The sequence below is a fragment of the Schistocerca nitens genome, chromosome 4, assembly GCF_023898315.1.
Source record: "Schistocerca nitens isolate TAMUIC-IGC-003100 chromosome 4, iqSchNite1.1, whole genome shotgun sequence".
Taxonomy (NCBI): Eukaryota; Metazoa; Arthropoda; class Insecta; order Orthoptera; family Acrididae; genus Schistocerca; species Schistocerca nitens.
In genome coordinates, this window is record NC_064617.1 from 388590119 (window position 1) to 388607981 (window position 17863).

General features: G+C 44.6%; 1 protein-coding gene across 1 annotated transcript in view; it reads right to left on the reverse strand.

Annotated features, from left to right (window-relative positions):
- LOC126252327 (solute carrier family 22 member 7-like) overlaps positions 1–17863 on the reverse strand; it is a 187191-nt gene that overhangs the window by 51955 nt on the left and 117373 nt on the right. Inside the window, exon 5 of the mRNA XM_049953214.1 lies at positions 15013–15181. Within this exon, the coding sequence (XP_049809171.1) occupies positions 15013–15181 (169 nt within the window). The remainder of the gene's footprint in view (positions 1–15012; positions 15182–17863) is intronic.

Here is a 17863-nt window from a genome sequence, read left to right on the forward strand (position 1 = left end):
ATAATTGACTAGGTCTCCTTAATGCACACAATTTCATTGTTGATTTATCATACATAGTGTTTATGTTTATGTTAGCTACTATGAAAGGTCAACAATTTACCAGCTCTGCTCAACAAAAATCATTTCAGTGTTGAGCGTTATCATGATTGATGTCATGTGCGTACATAATGTCATACAGTCATCTCGACAGTCCACTTCACAGACTTCCGCTCATGTCGCTTGTATTTCACTCTAAAGATCAAAAACTATTTCCTTTGAGAACTGAAAGGTACTAGGCTTCTTCTTGCAGTCAGCTTCACAGACTTATAGTACTGGAAAATGCGTTAATTTACACACTTACTTAACTATTCTGGTAATTCCAAATAATTGTTGGGATATCCTTTGCTGTATGATCTCTGGAACACATTGTAGACAATCGTTTAACGTGAGTGGAATAATTATGAAACCGGTCCGTTATAAACAACATTCGTGTTGTACATCAGCACGCAAGTTGTGAAGCACTCGTTCAACTCAAATACCCTACAGTCCATGTTTCTGTCTTCTACAGTAGCCTTTGCCTTTGGTTGAGTAGTGGAAAACATATCTTTAAGCAATACTTTGAGCTTGGAGTCTAGTCAGTCTATCACGTGCCTGCCCATAAATGAAGTATAGATATTTGTCTTGTACATTACTGAGATGGACATTTCAAAAGTACTTCATTCAAGATTATTGGTGAGACTGTTGCTCTCTCGTACTGCACTGTCGCAATTTTCTATATTACATTATGTTCAGGTTCAGTTTTCAGGGGAGCTTTGCAATTGCATGTTCATGTAAGCAAGATCTACATCTACATGGCTACTCTGTAAATCACACTTAAGTTTCTGGCAGTGGATTCATCGAACCACCTTCATAATAATTCTTTGTTATTACACTCTAGAACAGCATTCGGAAAAAACGAACACCTATATTATTCCGCGTGAGTACCAGTTTCCCTTATTTTATTGTGATGATCATTTCACCCCAAGTAGGTCAGTGTCAACAAGATATATTCGCATTCGGACACGAAAGTTAGTGATTGAAATTGCGTGAGAAAATCCCGCCGCAACAGGAAACGCCTTTGTTTTAATAATTTCCAACCCAAATCTTGTATCATGTCGGTGACTCTCTCTCCCTTGTTTGTCTATAATACAAAACGTACTGCTCTTTTTTTGAACTTTCTTGATGTACTCCGTTAATCCTTTCTGGTAAGAATCCCACACTGCGCAGCAGCATTGCAAAAAAGGACGGACAAGCGTAGTGTAGGCAGTCTCCTTTGTAGATCTGTTCCATCTTCTAAGTGTTTTGCCGATAAAACACAGTCTTTGGTCCGCCTTCCCCACAACATTTTCTATGTCTTCCTTCCAGTTTAAGATGTTCGTATTTGTAATTCATAGGTATTTAGATAAATTTACGGCCTTTAGATTTGACTAATACACTACTGGCCATTAAAATTGCTACACCACGAAGATGACGTGCTACAGACGAGAAATTTAATCTACAGGAAGAAGATGCTGTGATATGCAAATGATTAGCTTTTCAGAACATTCACACAAGGTTGGCGCCGGTGGCGACATCTACAATGTACTGGCATGAGGAAAGTTTACAACCGATTTCTCATACACAAACAGCAGTTGACCGGCGTTGCCTGGTGAAACGTTGTGATGCCTCGTGTAAGGAGGAGAAATGCGCACCATCACGTTTCCGACTTTGATAAAGGTCGGATTGTAGCCTATCGCGATTGCGGTTTATCGTATCGGGACATTGCTGCTCACGTTGGTCGAGATCCAATGACTGTTAGCAGAATATGGAATCAGTGGGTTCAGCAGGGTAATAAAGAACGCCGTGCTGGATCCCAACGGCCTCGTAACACTATTAGCCGAAATGACAGGTATCTTATCCTCATGGCTGTAACGGATCGTGCAGCCACGTCTCGATCCCTGAGTCGACAAATGGGGACGTTTGCAAGACACCAACCATCTGCACGAACAGTTCGACGACGTTTGCAGCAGCATGGACTATCAGCTCGGAGCCATGGCTGCGGTTACCGTTGATGCTGCATCGCAGACAGGAGCGCCTGCGATGGTGTACTCAACGACGAACATGGGTGCACGAATGGCAAAACGTCATTTTTTTTCCAGATGAATCCAGGGTCTGTTTACAGCATCATGATGGTGACATCCGTGTTTGGCGACATTGCGGTGAACGCACATTGGAAGCGTGTATTTGTCATCACCATACTGGCGCATCACCTGGTGTAATGGTAAGGGGTGCCATTGGTTACACGTCTCGATCACCTCTTGTTAGCATTGACGGCACCTGGAACAGTGGACGTTACATTTCAGATGTGTTACGACCCGTGGCTCTACCCTTCATTCGATCCCTGCGAAACCCTACATTTCAGCAGGATAATGCACGACCGAATGTTGCAGGTCCTGTACGGGCCTTTCGGGATACAGAAAATGTTTGACTGCTGCCCTGGTCAGCACATTCTCCAGATCTCTCACCAACTGAAAAAGTCTGGTCAGTCGTAGCCGAGCAACTGGCTAGTCACAATACGCCAGTCACTACTCTTGATGAACAGTGGTATCGTGTTGAAGCTGCACGGGCAGCTGTGCCTGTACACGCCATCCAATCTCTGTTTGACTCAATGCCCAGGCGTATCAAGGCCGTTATTACAGCCAGAGGTGGTTGTTCTGGGTACTAATTTCTCAGGATCTATGCACCCAAATTGCGTGAAAATGTAATTACATGTCAGTTCTAGTATAATGTATTTGTCCAATGAATACCCGTTTATATCTACATTTCTTCTTGGTGTAGCAATTTTAATGGCCGTTAGTGTATATCGTGAAACTGAAGTTTAACGGATTCCTTTTAGCACTCATGTGGATGACCTCACACTTTTCGTTATTTAGGGTCAACTGCGAGTTTTCGCTCCGTACAGATATCTTATTTAAATCGTTTTGCAGTTAGCTTTGATCTTCTTATGACTTTACTGGGCGATGATCGACAGCATCATCTGCAAACAAACTAAGACGGCTGCTAAGATTGTCTCCTAAATAGTTTTTATAAATAAGGAACAACAGAGGGCCTACAACACTAACTTGGGGAACGCCAGATATCACATCTATTTTGTTCGATGACTCTCCGTCAGTTACTAAGAACTGTGACCCCTCTGACAGGAAATCCAGTCGAATGACTGAGACGATGGTCCATAAGAACGCAATTTCATTACAAGCCGCTTGTGATGTACGGTGTCAAAAGTCTTCTGGAAATGTAGAAATACGAAATCAATTTGAAATCCTTTGTCGATAGTACTCAAGACTTCGAGTAAAGAGCTAATTGTGTTTCGCAAGAACAACGTTTTCCCGCATCTCGTGGTCGTGTGGTAGCGTTCTCGCTTCCCACGCCCGGGTTCCCGGGTTCGATTCCCGGCGGGGTCAGGGATTTTCTCTGCCTCGTGATGGCTGGGTGTTGTGTGATGTCCTTAGGTTAGTTAGGTTTAAGTAGTTCTAAGTTCTAGGAGACTGATGACCATAGATGTTAAGTCCCATAGTGCTCAGAGCCATTTTAACCAACAACGTTTGACTATGTGTCAATAGACCGTCTGCCTCGAGATTATTCATAATGTTCGAACACGATTTATGTTACAAAATACTGCTGCATATTGACGTTAATGATATAGGACTGCACTTTACTGGATTACTCCTCTTGCCTTTGTTGAATATTGGGCTGACCTGTGGAACTTTCCAGTGTTTGCGTACGGATCTTGCGTCAGCTCTGTGTGTGGTTTGCGTCTATGTTTGAATATGCGAAGTTGAGTATCTACTGTTCATTGAATCATCTGAGCTTACGAGTCGTCTTTCATGTGACTTTCCCATTCTCTAAAAAACATTACAGGATTTAGAAAGCATATGGGTTTTGTTCTGTCTTTGTAACTATGTGGTACTGTACAGCCATGTGGTCCAGTAGAGGAGATTTGCATGTATTATTCATGTGCTGCTGAGATCGTGTTCTGAATAATAACTGAATATACATACAATCAAATCTCTCATAAATTATTTTCAGCCCTACAAATGCTAAATCGCACACGTGCTGATTTAAAATTTGTTCTCTTAAGCGTCATGTGCGAATGCAGGACAATTGAAGTGAACTGCCATCAACAGAATTGATCTTTCGAGAAACTGTCTTCAGTAGTTACATTATTTCTTGATTTCACATACAATTTTCAGTTAAATACTTGGTGGGTGAGTTACAGTGAACTTCAAGACATATGCTGCGGCAAAGAAGACTCGACACTTTCCTTTGAAATGAATCAGTTTTCTTTCAATATATGTTAGAAAAAAATGGTTCAAATGGCTCTGAGCACTATGGGACTCAACTGCTGAGGTCATTAGTCCCCTAGAACTTAGAACTAGTTAAACCTAACTAACCTAAGGACATCACAAACATCCATGCCCGAGGCAGGATTCGAACCTGCGACCGTAGCGGTCTTGCGGTTCCAGACTGCAGCGCCTTTAACCGCACGGCCACTTCGGCCGGCATATGTTAGAAGATACCGCGAACAGTTGCAGCGGCATGGCACGTGTACTGTTGCAAGCAGGAGTGAAATTATACTGGTAAGTTGTCTCAGGACAGTTGTAAATCTTCGTTGCAGTTTATCTTCTTTACTTAATATTAATTGCTCCTTTATTGTTTCGTTACGCTATGAAAATTAGCTCACTCCCTCATATTTCATTAAAATGTTTATTCCTCGGTCAATTTTCATACAAAGGGGAATGTTTTCAGGACACTAACATGTGTCATAAGTTGCTTTGCACTCACAGATAAAACTAATTAGGTACTGGCAGCGTTCTAAGTGTTCATTTGTCATGTTAACATTATCTAGTCTTTGTTTGTCCATAGGCGGTGTAGGGTATGTACTGCGAAGCATTCTACTTTATCTTGAAGGAAGCAGCAGGCCGTTGTGGCCAATAGATTCTAGGCGCTTCAGTCCGGAACCACGGGGCTGTTACGGTCGCAGGTTCGAACCCTGCATCGGGCATGGATGTGTGTGCTGACCTTAGGTTAGTTAGGTTTAAGTAGTTCTAAGTCTAGGGGACTGATGATCTCATATGTTAAGTCCCATAGTACTTAGAACCATTTGAACCATTTTTTTGAAGGAAGCAGATACAGGATGCTAAATTAGGTCTTAACATCACATGGACAAAGAGGTCACTAGAGTAAAAGCACAAACTAGGCTAGGGTAATGTTAGAAAAGGAAAGCAGGCGTGTCACTTTCAAAAGAACGATCAGGACATTTTTTAACTATCTACAAAACCACGACTAAAACATAAATGTGGAACAGGAAAGGAGATTTAGACTACTACACTACTAGCCGTTAAAATTGCTTCACCACGAAGATGACGTGCTACAGACGAGAAATTTAACCGACAGGAAGAAGATGCTGTGATATGCAAATGATTAGCTTTTCAGAGCATTCACACAAGGTTGGTGCCAGTTGCGACACCTACAACGTGCTGACATTAGGAAAGTTTCCAACCGATTTCTCATACACAAACAGCAGTTGACCGGCGTTGCCTGGTGAAACGTTGTGATGCCTCGTGTAAGGAGGAGAAATGCGTACCATCACGTTTCCGACTTTGATAAAGGTCGGATTGTAGCCTACCGCGATTGCGGTTTATCGTATCGCGACATTACTGCTCGCGTTGGTCGAGATCCAATGACTGTTAGCAGAATATGGAATCAGTGGCTTCAGGAGGGTAATACGGAACGCCGTGCTGGATCCCAACTGCATCGTATCACTAGCAGTCGAGATGACAGGCATCGTATCCGCATGGGTGTAACGGATCGTGCAGCTACGTCTCGATCCCTGAGTCAACAGATGGGGACGTTTGCAAGACACCAACCATCTGCACGTACAGTTCGACGACGTTTGCAGCAGCATGGAGTATCAGCTCGGAGACCATGGCTGCGGTTACCCTTGACGCTGCATCACAGACAGGAGCGCCTGCGATGGTGTACTCAACGACGAACCTGTGTGCACGAGTGGGAAAACCTCATTTTTTCAGATGAATCCAGGTTCTGTTTACAACATCATGATGGTCGTATCCGTGTTTGGCGACATCGCGGTGAACGCACATTGGAAGCGTAACCCGGCGTGATGGTATGGGGTGCCATTGGTTACATGTCTCGGTCACCTGTTGTTCGCATTGACGGCACTTTGAACAGTGGACCTTACTTTTCAGATACGTTACGACCCGTGCCTCTACACTTCATTAGATCCCTGCGAAACCCTACATTTCAGCAGGATAATGCATGACCGCATGTTGCAGGTCCTTTATGGGCCTTTCTGGATACAGAACATGTTCGACTGCTGCCCTGGCCAGCACATTCTCCAGATATCTCACCAACTGAAAACGACTGGTCAATGGTGGCCGAGCAACTGGCTCATCACAATACGCCAGTCACTGCTCTTGATGAACTGTGGTATTGTGTTGAAGCTGCATGGGCAGCTGTACTTGTACACGCCATCCAAGCTCTGTTTGACTCAATGCCCAGGCGTATCAAGGCCGTTATTACGGCCAGAGGTGGTTGTTCTGGGTACTGATTTGTCAGGATCTATGCACCCAAATTGCGGGAAAATGTAATCACATGTCAGTTCTAGTATAATATATTTGTCCAATGAATACCCGTTTATCATCTGCATTTCTTTTTGGTATAGCAGTTTTAATTGCCAGTAGTGTATCTACAAAATCACGAGAAAAACCTAAATGTGTAACACGAAACGGAAATTTAGACTCTATATTCCAGAATGCGAGGATAGTGTCTTTCCACTCCACTTCCTCGTTGGGGGCCAAGAAGTGAGCACTGTACATCCAAACATGGAGTTCAGATGCACTTTTCTTTATCTGAGAGTCGTAGTAACAGATTCTGATTTGGACCTGTAGTTTATTAAGGGCTGGCGGAGGCTTATAAAATAATAATTTCTATAGACTATTTGTAGTAATAAGGACGGATTCCCACGTCATCACGATCGCTGAATTACCAAGCAACTACCGACAAAAATGAAAGACAGGCTGATACTACAAATCGAAGAATATTATTTGATCCCTGCGCAGCGTCTCGAAATATACTACCAGAAGAAAGTAGTACCTCCTTTTAGAGGTTTCCAGTTTCATAAAGGTTAATTGTTGCAACAGATCAATAGCACAAGCGGTCCTGAGGTACTAGTATCGACTCATGCTGAAACACCCACATTAGTACATGGTGTAGCCTCCATGGACATCTACATCTACATCTACATCTACATACATACTCCGTAATCTACCATACGGTGCGTGGCGGAGGGTACCTCGTACCACAACTAGTATCTTCTCTCCCTGTTCCACTCCCAAACAGAGCGAGGGAAAAATGACTGCCTATATGCCTCTGTACGAGCCCTAATCTCTCTACTCGCACTCGGGAGGACGACGGTTCAATCGCGCGTCCGGCCATCCTGATTTAGGTTTTCCGTGATTTCCCTAAATCGCTCCAGGCAAATGCCGGGATGGTTCCTTTCAAAGGGCACGGCCGACGTTCCTTGCCCGTCCTTCTCTAATCCGATGAGACCGATAACCTCGCTGTCTGGTCTCCTTCCCCAAAACAACCCAACCCAACCTAATCTCTCTTATCTTTGTGGTCTTTCCGCGAAATATACGTTGGCGGCAGTAAAATTGTATTGCAGTCAGCCTCAAATGCTGGTTCTCTAAATTTCCTCAGTATCGATTCACGAAAAGAACGCCTCCTTTCCTCTAGGGACTCCCACCCAAATTCCTGAAGCATTTCCGTAACACTCGCGTGATGATCAAACCTACCAGTAATAATTCTAGCAGCCCGCCTCTGAATTGCTTCGATGTCCTCCCTCAATCCGACCTGATAGGGATCCCAAACGCTCGAGCAGTACTCAAGAATAGGTCGTATTAGTGTTTTATAAGCGGTCTCCTTTACAGATGAACGACCTCAAAATTCTACCAATGAACCGGAGACGACTATCCGCTTTTCCCACAACTGCCATTACATGCTTGTCCCACTTCATATCGCCCTTCAATGTTACGTACTAATGGAGTATTCAAACAATACAAGATTCTTTTTCCTATTCATCTGCATTAATTTACATTTATCTATACTTAGAGTTGGCTGCCATTCTTTACACCAACCACAAATCCTGTCCAAGTCATCTTGTATCCTCCTACAGTCACTCAACGATGGCACCTTCCCGTACACCACAGCACCATCAGCAAACAGCCGCACATTGCTATCCATCCTATCCAAAAGATCATTTATGTAGATAGAAAACAACAGCGGACCTACCACACTTCCCTGGGTCACTCCAGATGATACTCTCACCTCCGATGAACACTCACCATCGAGGAGAACGTACTGGGTTCTATTACTTAAGAAGTCTTCGAGCCACTCACATACTTGGGAACCAATCCCATATGCTCGTACCTTAGTTATGAGTCTGCAGTGTGGCACCGAGTCAAACGCTTTCCGGAAGTCAAGAAATATGGCATCCTTCTGATACCCTTCTTCCATGGTTCGCAAGATATCATGTGAAAAAAGGGCGAGTTACGTTTCGCAGGAGCGATGCTTTCTAAAGCCGTGCTGATCATGGACAGCAACTTCTCTGTCTTAAGGAAATTCATTATATTCGAACTGAGAATATGTTCGAGAATCCTGCAACAAACCGATGTTAAGGATATTGGTCTGTAATTTTAAGGATCCGTCCGGCTATGCAGGCGCTGACTCTAGCATCCAATCGATCGTACACATGTCGAATACTGTCATGGTATACGTTATGCCAAGCCTGCTCCACCCGTTCACGTAGATCTGTAAGAGTTGTTGGTTCACGAGTTGCTCTAGTCACTACCCGTCCTATCATAATACACACGTGCTCCATTGGAGTCCGAAGATTGTGCTCGCCAGGGAAGTTTCTGCAGGCCTTGCAGAGCACTTTGAGCTTCACAGCCAGTGTCTGAGCGAGCATTGTCCTGTTGGAACAACACATTACTTTCCTTTCCCAAGACGCAAACGAACGGATCTAACAACATTCTACACGTACGGAGAGCTTGTTAGCGTCCCCTCCAGGAAAACCACAGGTGAACGAGAAGTGTAGCTTAACGTATCCCAGACCATAAGGTGCGGGCGTTATAGCGTCCCCAGTGAAATAATACGAAAAGACTTAAAAACAGTATTCATAAAGAAGGACATTTAAAAATTGAATAATATAGATTTTTCTCATGTACCCGTAAAATAATAATTTCTCTGTGTAAGTTTCGAGGGCAAAGAAATATAACAAAATGATCTAAAGAGACGACAAGATACGCTCTTTTGTTAATTTTTTAGTCGTCTTCAGTTCTTCTCTTGTCTTGGTTGCGTGTAGACGGACATCTTGCGAGTGCTGGCCAATGTAAGCATATTTGTACCAATTAAGCAGATAATATATTGATTTAATATTATTGTTCACTTTTAATTTGTAAGAGGCGATCCCGATTTCATGTCCGCCTTCCTTAAATTAACCAGCATTCGAGTAATTTACAGTACAACAATTGCAGCGGCCGATGCAGCAAACGACGCCATTACGTGGCGATATTAACCTATAAAATTTAGCGGAAGCGAAAAACTCGCCCGCTGTTAACATAATATACATCTTTCTCACAGCCGTCCGACGCTGCAGAAAATACGTAGCTTTAAGATTCTTATTTTCAGTACAACAGACGAGAGCCAGAGCCAGAACTGCGACTACAATGCAGTGGTTAACGGAGGTAAGAAAAAATACTCTCGCACGTGTATGGGCCGCAATTGTAATTAATAACTAAAGATTTTTTGCTTTAAAGTGAAGTGACTAGCCGAGGAAATTAGTCTGAAAAGTTTATTCCATTGTTCAGCTTATATACTCATGTTTTAAGATTCAGCGAGTCTAACATTCATTAACGTAACAAATAATTTAAGATAAATATTGTTAAAAAGGAGAACTTCACAAAAGCATTTAACTGTAAATCAAAATTAAATGAAATATTTTGATTAAGGCCCACCACGTAAGTCGGTAGCAATAAACATTACCAATAAATAATAAATTAAATTACGACGGCCGACGGACGCGAGGTAGTCCTACTGCTATCACCGGTCCGCAACAGTGTTGACAGGTCTGGGCTCACAAACCCTCTTATCTGTGCTATGGTAGCTATAAGATCTATCAATGCTGCCATTACAAATACGACGATCGTGGCGGGCGTATGCACTGCGTCGAAGTGCATGACCACGTCTATGAGTGTGAGAATGTTCACGTGACCACTGATACCAGCACAACTGACGCAGCACGTCCAATTTGTGTGGCAGTTCTCCAAATGGATCATCCCGCCACTCGGAAGGCCTAAAATTTGAGCCGCTCAGTTGGCTCTGGGAAGCACGTGTGCGTTTCCGTGGCATGCTTTCGTGTTTGCTTCACGCGTTTGCACCACACTGTGCCTTCTGGCTGGGAGCGTTCACTATTAAAGTATAGATAGACATGGTCTTCTGGAAGTTATTTCACTAAGCTATATTTTGGCGGACGACGTTGAAACTGCAGTGAAGCACAAAAGAAACAGGTACAGGCATGACACATTCAAATACGGAGATTGAAAGTGGTGTTATAGTCGGCGCACGATCGAAGGACACGGCATCTCCGAGGTAGCGAATAAGTGGTGATTTTCCTGTACGATCATTTCACGAGTGTACTGTGAATATCATGAATCCGGTAAAACATCAAATCTCCGACATCGCTACGGCCGGAAAAAGACCGTGCAAGAACGGGACCAGCGACGACTAAAGAGAACCGTTCAACGGTACAGCAGTGCAACCATTCCGAAAATTGCTGCAAATTTCGATGCTGGGCCGTCAACAAGTGTCAGCGTGCGAACCATTCAACGAAACTTTATCGATATGGGCTTTCGGAGCCGAAGGCCCACTCGTGTACTCTTGACGTCTGCCTGAGCCCGTCAGTACCGACATTGGACTATTGATGACTGGAAACGTGTTGCCTGGTCGGATGAGTCTTGTTTCAAATTGTATCGAGCTGATGGACACGTGCGGGTATGGAGACAACGTCATGAATTCATGGACCCTGCGTGTCAGCAGGAGACTGTTCAAGCTGAAGGAGGCTCTGTAATGTTGTGGCGCGTGTGCAGTTGGAGTGATATGGGACCCCTGATACCTCCTGATACGACACCGACAAGTGACACGTACGTAAACATCATGTCTGATCACGTGCATCCATTCATGTCCGTTGTTCACTCCGACATACTTGGGCAATTCCAGCAAGACAATGCGAAGCCCCACTCGTCCAGAAATGCTACAGAGTGGCTCCAGGAACACTCTGCTGAGTTTAAGCACTTCTGTTGGCCACCAAACTCCCCAGACACGAACATTTTTGAGCATATATGGGATGCTTTGCAACGTGCTGTTCAGAAGAGATCTCCACCCCATAGTTCTCTTACTGATTTATGGACAGTCCTGCAGGATTCGTGGTATCAGTTCCCTCCAGTACCACTTCAGACATTAGTCGAGTCCTTGACACGTCGTGTTGCGGCACTTCTGCGTGCTCGCGGGGGCCCTACGCGATATTAGGCAGGTGTACCAGTTTCTTTGGCTCTTCAGTGTATTTTGGCATTGTAGCCTGGTTAAACAGTATTTTTCTATTTTAGGCTCTAGTGGAGTGCATGGGCAGTTTGTGAACTTGTTCACTTGCTGTACTGTGACTGCTATTTCACTGTGCTGAGTAAATCAGGGTAGTCCCAACCACAGTGACGAATTTTGCATGGTGACGAAGATTCTAGTTACAGCGCCGACTGGATTCTGCTTGCAGTATGAAGTGCCGCTATGCACACATAACTCTTGAAATTGTGGCAACTGATGCTGATGCATCTGGTTGAGCAAGACGAACTACAAGAAGCCACGCGATAGTCAAACCGGAGGAACTAGCACAGCGGGCTGCACCTGCAGTGCACCACTTGTCCACTGTTCCAGCCTTCAGACCGGGGGATCAAGACTGGGGCAACTTCCATCGCAGACTTCTGGACTTTCAGACGTACAACACAACCGACCTCGGGGAAGATCAGTTTGGATTCCGTAGAAATATTGGAACACGTGAGGCAATACTAACCTTACGACTTATCTTAGAAGAAAGATTGAGGAAAGGCAAACCTACGTTTCAGCATTTGTAGAATTAGAGAAAGCTTTTGACAATGTTGACTGGAATACTCTGTTTCAAATTCTAAAGGTGGCAGGGTAAAATACAGGGAGCGAAAGGCTATTTACAACTTGTACAGAAAGCAGATAGCAGCTATAAGCGTCGAGTGGCATGAAAGGGAAGCAGTGGTTGGGAAGGGAGTGAGACAGGGTTGTAGCCTCTCCCAGATGTTATTCAATCTGTATATTGAGCAAGCAGTAAAAGAAAACAAAAGAAAAATTCGGAGTAGGTATTAAAATCCATGGAGAAGAAATAAAAACTTTGAGGTTCGTCGATGACATTGTAATTCTGTCAGACACAGCAAAGGACTTGGAAGAGCATTTGAACGGAATGGACAGTGTCTTGAAACGAGGATATAAGGTGAACATCAACAAAAGCAAAACGAGGATAATGGAATGTAGTCGAATTAAGTCGGGTGATGATGAGGGAATTAGATTAGGAAATGAGACACTTAAAGTAGTAAAGGAGTTTTGCTGTTTGGGTAGCAAAATAACTTATGATGGTCGAAGTAGAGAGGATATAAAATGGATACTGGAAATGGCAAGGAAAGCGTTTCTGAAGAAGAGAAATTTGTTAACATCGAGTATAGATTTAAATGTCAGGAAGTCGTTTCTGAAAGTATTTGTATGGAGTGTAGCCATGTATGGAAGTGAAACGTGGACGATAAACAGTTTGGACAAGAAGAGAATAGAAGCTTTTGAAATGTGGTGCTACAGAAGAATGCTGAAGATTAGATAGGTAAATCACATAACTAATGAGGAGGTATTGAATAGAATTGGGGAGAAGAGGAGTTTGTGGCACACCTTGACTAGAAGAAGGGATCGGTTGGTAGGAAATGTTCTGAGGCATCAAGGGATCACAAATTTAGCATTGGAGGGCAGCGTGGAGGGTAAAAATCGTAGAGGGAGACCAAGAGATGAATACACTAAGCAGATTCAGAAGGATGTAGGTTGCAATAGGTACTGGCAGATGAAGAAGCTTGCACAGGATAGATGGAGAGCTGCATCAAACCAGTCTCAGAAATGAAGACCACAACAACAACAACAACAACAACAACAACATAACAGATGTTGATAAAATTCTCTCGTGGTTTTAAAATCCACGAACTTCCAGCCGACTACCCCTCGGCCTTTGTCAAGTGATGACTTTCTGTCGATGGCCGAGGAGGACCCGGCAGAAAGCTCGTGGATTTTAAAACCACTTGATGCAAACTCGAAAGGATTATATCAGTACATCTCGTCACAAAACCATGCATTCGTATTTAAAAGATGGTGTTACTCAACGTAGTCGTCTTTCCGCAGACAATCTCAAGTTGCATGTTATCGTTCGTAAATTACACTGAAGAGGCAAAGAAGCTGGTACACCGGCCTAATATCGTGTTCGTCCCCCGCGAGCATGCAGAGGCCCCGCAACAGCACGTGGCGTGGACTCGACTAATGTCTGAAGTAGTGCTGGAAGGAATTGACACCCTGAATCCTGCAGGGCTGTCCATAAATCTGTAAGAGTACGAGCGTGTGGAGATGTCCTCTGAATAACACGTTGTTGGGCATCCCAGATATGCTCAATAATGTTCATGTCTGGGGAGTTTGGTGGCCAGCGGAAGTGTTTAAACTCAGAAGAGTGTTCGCGCGCCACTCTGTAGCAGTCGTGTGGGGTGTGGTACTGATCTGCTGGAATTGCGCAAATCTGCCGGAATGCACAATGGACATGAATGGATGCAGGTGATCAGACAGGATGCTTACGAACGTGTTACCTGCCAGAGTCGTATCTAGATGTATCAGAGGTCCCATATCACTCCAACTGCACACGTCCCACATCATTACAGAACTTCCACCAGTTTGAACAGTCCCCTGCTGACATGCAGAGTCCATCGATTCATGAGGTTGTCTCCATGCCCGTACGCGTCCATCCGCTCGAGACAATTTGAAACGAGACTCGTCCGACCAAGCAACATGTTTCCAGTCACCAGCAGTCTAATGTCAGTGTTGACGGGCCCAGGCGAATCGTAAAGCTTGGTGTCGTACAGTCATCAAGGGTACACGGGGGGACCTTCGGTTCCGAAAGCCCATATCGATGAAGCTCGTTGAATGATTCGCACGCTGACACTTGTTGATGGCCCAGCACTGAAATCTGCAGCAATTTGCGGAAGGGTTGCACTTCTGTCACGTTAAACGATTCTCTTCAGACATCGTTGGTCCCGTTCTTGAACGATCTTTTTCCGGCCGCAGCGATGTCGGAGATTTGACGTTTTACCGGATTCCTGATATTCACGGTACAATCGTGAAATAGTCGTACGGGAAAATCCGCACTTTATCGCTACCTCGGAGATGCTGTGTCCCTTCGCTCGTGCGCCGACTATAACACCACGTTCAAACTCATTTAAATCTTGATAACCCGCCACTGTAACAGCAGTAACCGGTCGAACAACTGCTCCAGACGCTTGTTGTCTTATATTGGCCGTTGCCGACAGCAGCGCCGTGTTCGCCTGTTTACATATCTCTGTATTTGATTACGTATGCCTATACCAGTTTCTTTGGCGCTTCAGTGTATTATCTGTTGGTGCAGAATGAGATGCTACCTTTTGCAGATATTTGCAACTTATTGTCTTCGTATTATGAGCAAATTTGTGACGTGGTCACTAATAGGGTCGAATTTTTTTTAGTATCGCGAGAAATACTGGACAAATTACGCAACTTACGAGTAAGATTTACTATACTTCGTGTGTTTACCTGAAAAAAAGCAGCAATGCAAGGCAGCTGACAGTAGCGAACGACAGACAGTAGGTCCAGTCAGGCATAATCCATGCCACCAAACCGGTCGCCATCATTCCAGTGGCCATGCTGCATGATGCATAGCGGTTCATTGTAGTCCGGTATCTCACGTCAGTTAGTTCCAGCCCTGAAACACAGCATTACATGACGTTTGTTTAACTTGAGTACCAAATATCCGTCACTTACACGGACTGTCTTTCCTAAATACGCCTCTTTCTAAAAAGAATGACGTTTCCCGTGTCATGTAAACCTCTGTATACAGGTGTGCAAACCTTAAGGACGACAGTAACTTTCACGTGACGTGTCACTGTCAAGTAACATGACCTGATAAGCCTTGGACAAACATAGAAAGAACTTCTGTAATACAGAAGGTAACTCAAAACAAATACACAATGAGAACGAAGAGAACTGATACCTTTACTCAAAGCACTGACACTGGGGAGTGTCCAGAAAATTTCGATCTGAGCACACCGCGGGCTCCGAAGTCTGTTGTTGCAGCGTGTTGGACAATGATTAATTTGTTCTGTTCTTCTAAGCGAATAGAATTTTGTTAGTGAAGCACAGTAATATTGGAAATTAGTGGTAAATTCTATGGACCAAACTGCTGAGGTCATCGGTCCCTAGGCTTACACACTATTTAATCTAATTTAAACTAACTTACGTGAAGGACAACACACACCACACACCCATGCCCAAGGGACTCGAACCTCCGACGGGGGAAGCCGCGCGAACCGTGGCAAGGCGCCCAAGACCGCACGGCTACCCCGCGCGGCCACAGTAATATTGGTACACAACGCGCAGACGTGTTGCATAGCCCTCGTCCTCCACTTTAAATAGGTGAATGAATGAATGATAGAATTGTCTGGATGCACGACATCGAGGTCTTTAGCGTTCATACTGAGATCTGTCGAGAAGAATGTGGTTAAAGTGAAGTGAAACAGGAGGATTGTAAAATCATAAGAACCACTTGCTGCTTTGCATCACATTCAGATTTCGTCGAAGGTGTTTGAACGGTACCTAGTGGTTCCACCGTAAACACCAGCATAAAAATTGCAGTCGCACTGCATTCAAACAGGTGAGAACACATTTAATGGTGTTACTAGCTCACGATGTCCTTAGGATTTAAGCATCAGTGAGATGTCAGCGGTATCAAAGAGTGCAAGGAACATCGTCCTATTGCTCATCGCACTGTAAACTGTCGTTTACGACCATGAAACATGTGGGAATCGACGTCCCCAAGGAAAGGGGTGATTTCACTGACACCGCTTTTGAAACCCCCTGAGGCCTTTTCGTGCCGATTCTGACATCCAAACCTCCACATGTCAATCAGATCGGTACAAAGCTTTCTTTATCGATAGAGTATCAACCGAAGCTCCGATTTAGTTCGCGCTATGTGCCGTCGTCCAACAGAATATACGTAAACGGTAATTAAAAGTAACGCCAGAAGTACGGAGCACAAGAAAAGCGTTTGTATGAGTGAGAGTTTTGTAAATCTCTTATCGGTGGGTTGCTACTGTGTGAGGTCCCACACGTCCCGCATTCAAACCCCACTAGTGACAATTTATTTTAACTGTTTGCGTGTGAAACTGTTATATGGCATGTAAAAGGCTTTTTCGCAGTTCGCAGTTTCATGCATAATACAGTAAAAAAAAAAGTGATCATTAGGATTGGAACTCAAGACACTTTATGCAACGATCCAACTCTCGACCAACTTCCCCACGGGAGCTGTGCATGTATGTAACTCACAGTTACGCTTTTCTTGTGCTCCATAGTTCTAGTGTTGCAATCAATTAACGTTTAGGCCCGTTCTACTGGACGACAGCACAATAGTACGAACTACACTCATGCTCATAAATTAAGGATAATTGCAGAATGTGGTGCCATAGGCACAAAGGGAACACACACGACACAGATCTGTAAGTCTACGGTATTCGAGATAAGTTGAGAAAATCGTCCCGAAACACATGTGCTACAAAACGCCACTGTTTCGTGCGCATGTACCCCGACATCAGTATGGGATATGATCACCACGCACATGTACACAGGCCACACAACGTTTTGGCATACTCTGGATCAGGTGGTCGAGCAGCTGCAGGGGTAAAGCCTGCCATTCTTGCACCAGTGCCTGTCGGAGCTCCTAGGGGTTTGAAGACGTGCAGCGATACGTCGACCGAGAGCATCCCAGACGTGCACGATGGGGCTTAGGTCTGGAGAACAGGCAGGCCACTCCATTCGCCTGATATCTTCTGTTTCAAGGTACTCCTCCACGATGGCCGCTCGGTGGGGCCGTGCGTTACCATCAATCTGGAGGAAGGTGGGACCCACTGCACCCCTGAAAAGGCGGACATACTGGTGCAAAATGACGTCCCAATACACCTGACCTGTTACAGTTCCTTTGTCAAAGACATGCAGGGGTGTACGTGCACCAATCATAATCCCACCCCATACCATCAAACCACAACCTCCATACAGGTCCCTTTCAAGGACATTAAGGGATTGGTATCTGCTTCAGCGTTCATGCCAGATGAAAACCGGGCGAGAATCACTGTTCAGACTATACTGGGACTCGTTCGTGAACATAACCTGGGACCACTGTTCCAATGACCATGTACGGTGTTCTTGACACCAGGCTTTACGGGCTCTCCTGTGACCTGGGGTCAGTGGAATGCACCTTGCAGGTCTCCAGGCGAACCATGGCTGTTCAGTCGTCTGTAGACTGTGTGTCTGGAGACAACTGTTCCAGGGGCCTGCAGTACTCCGTGGCCGTCTGAGGGCACCGATGGTGAGATATCGGTCTTCTTGTGATGTT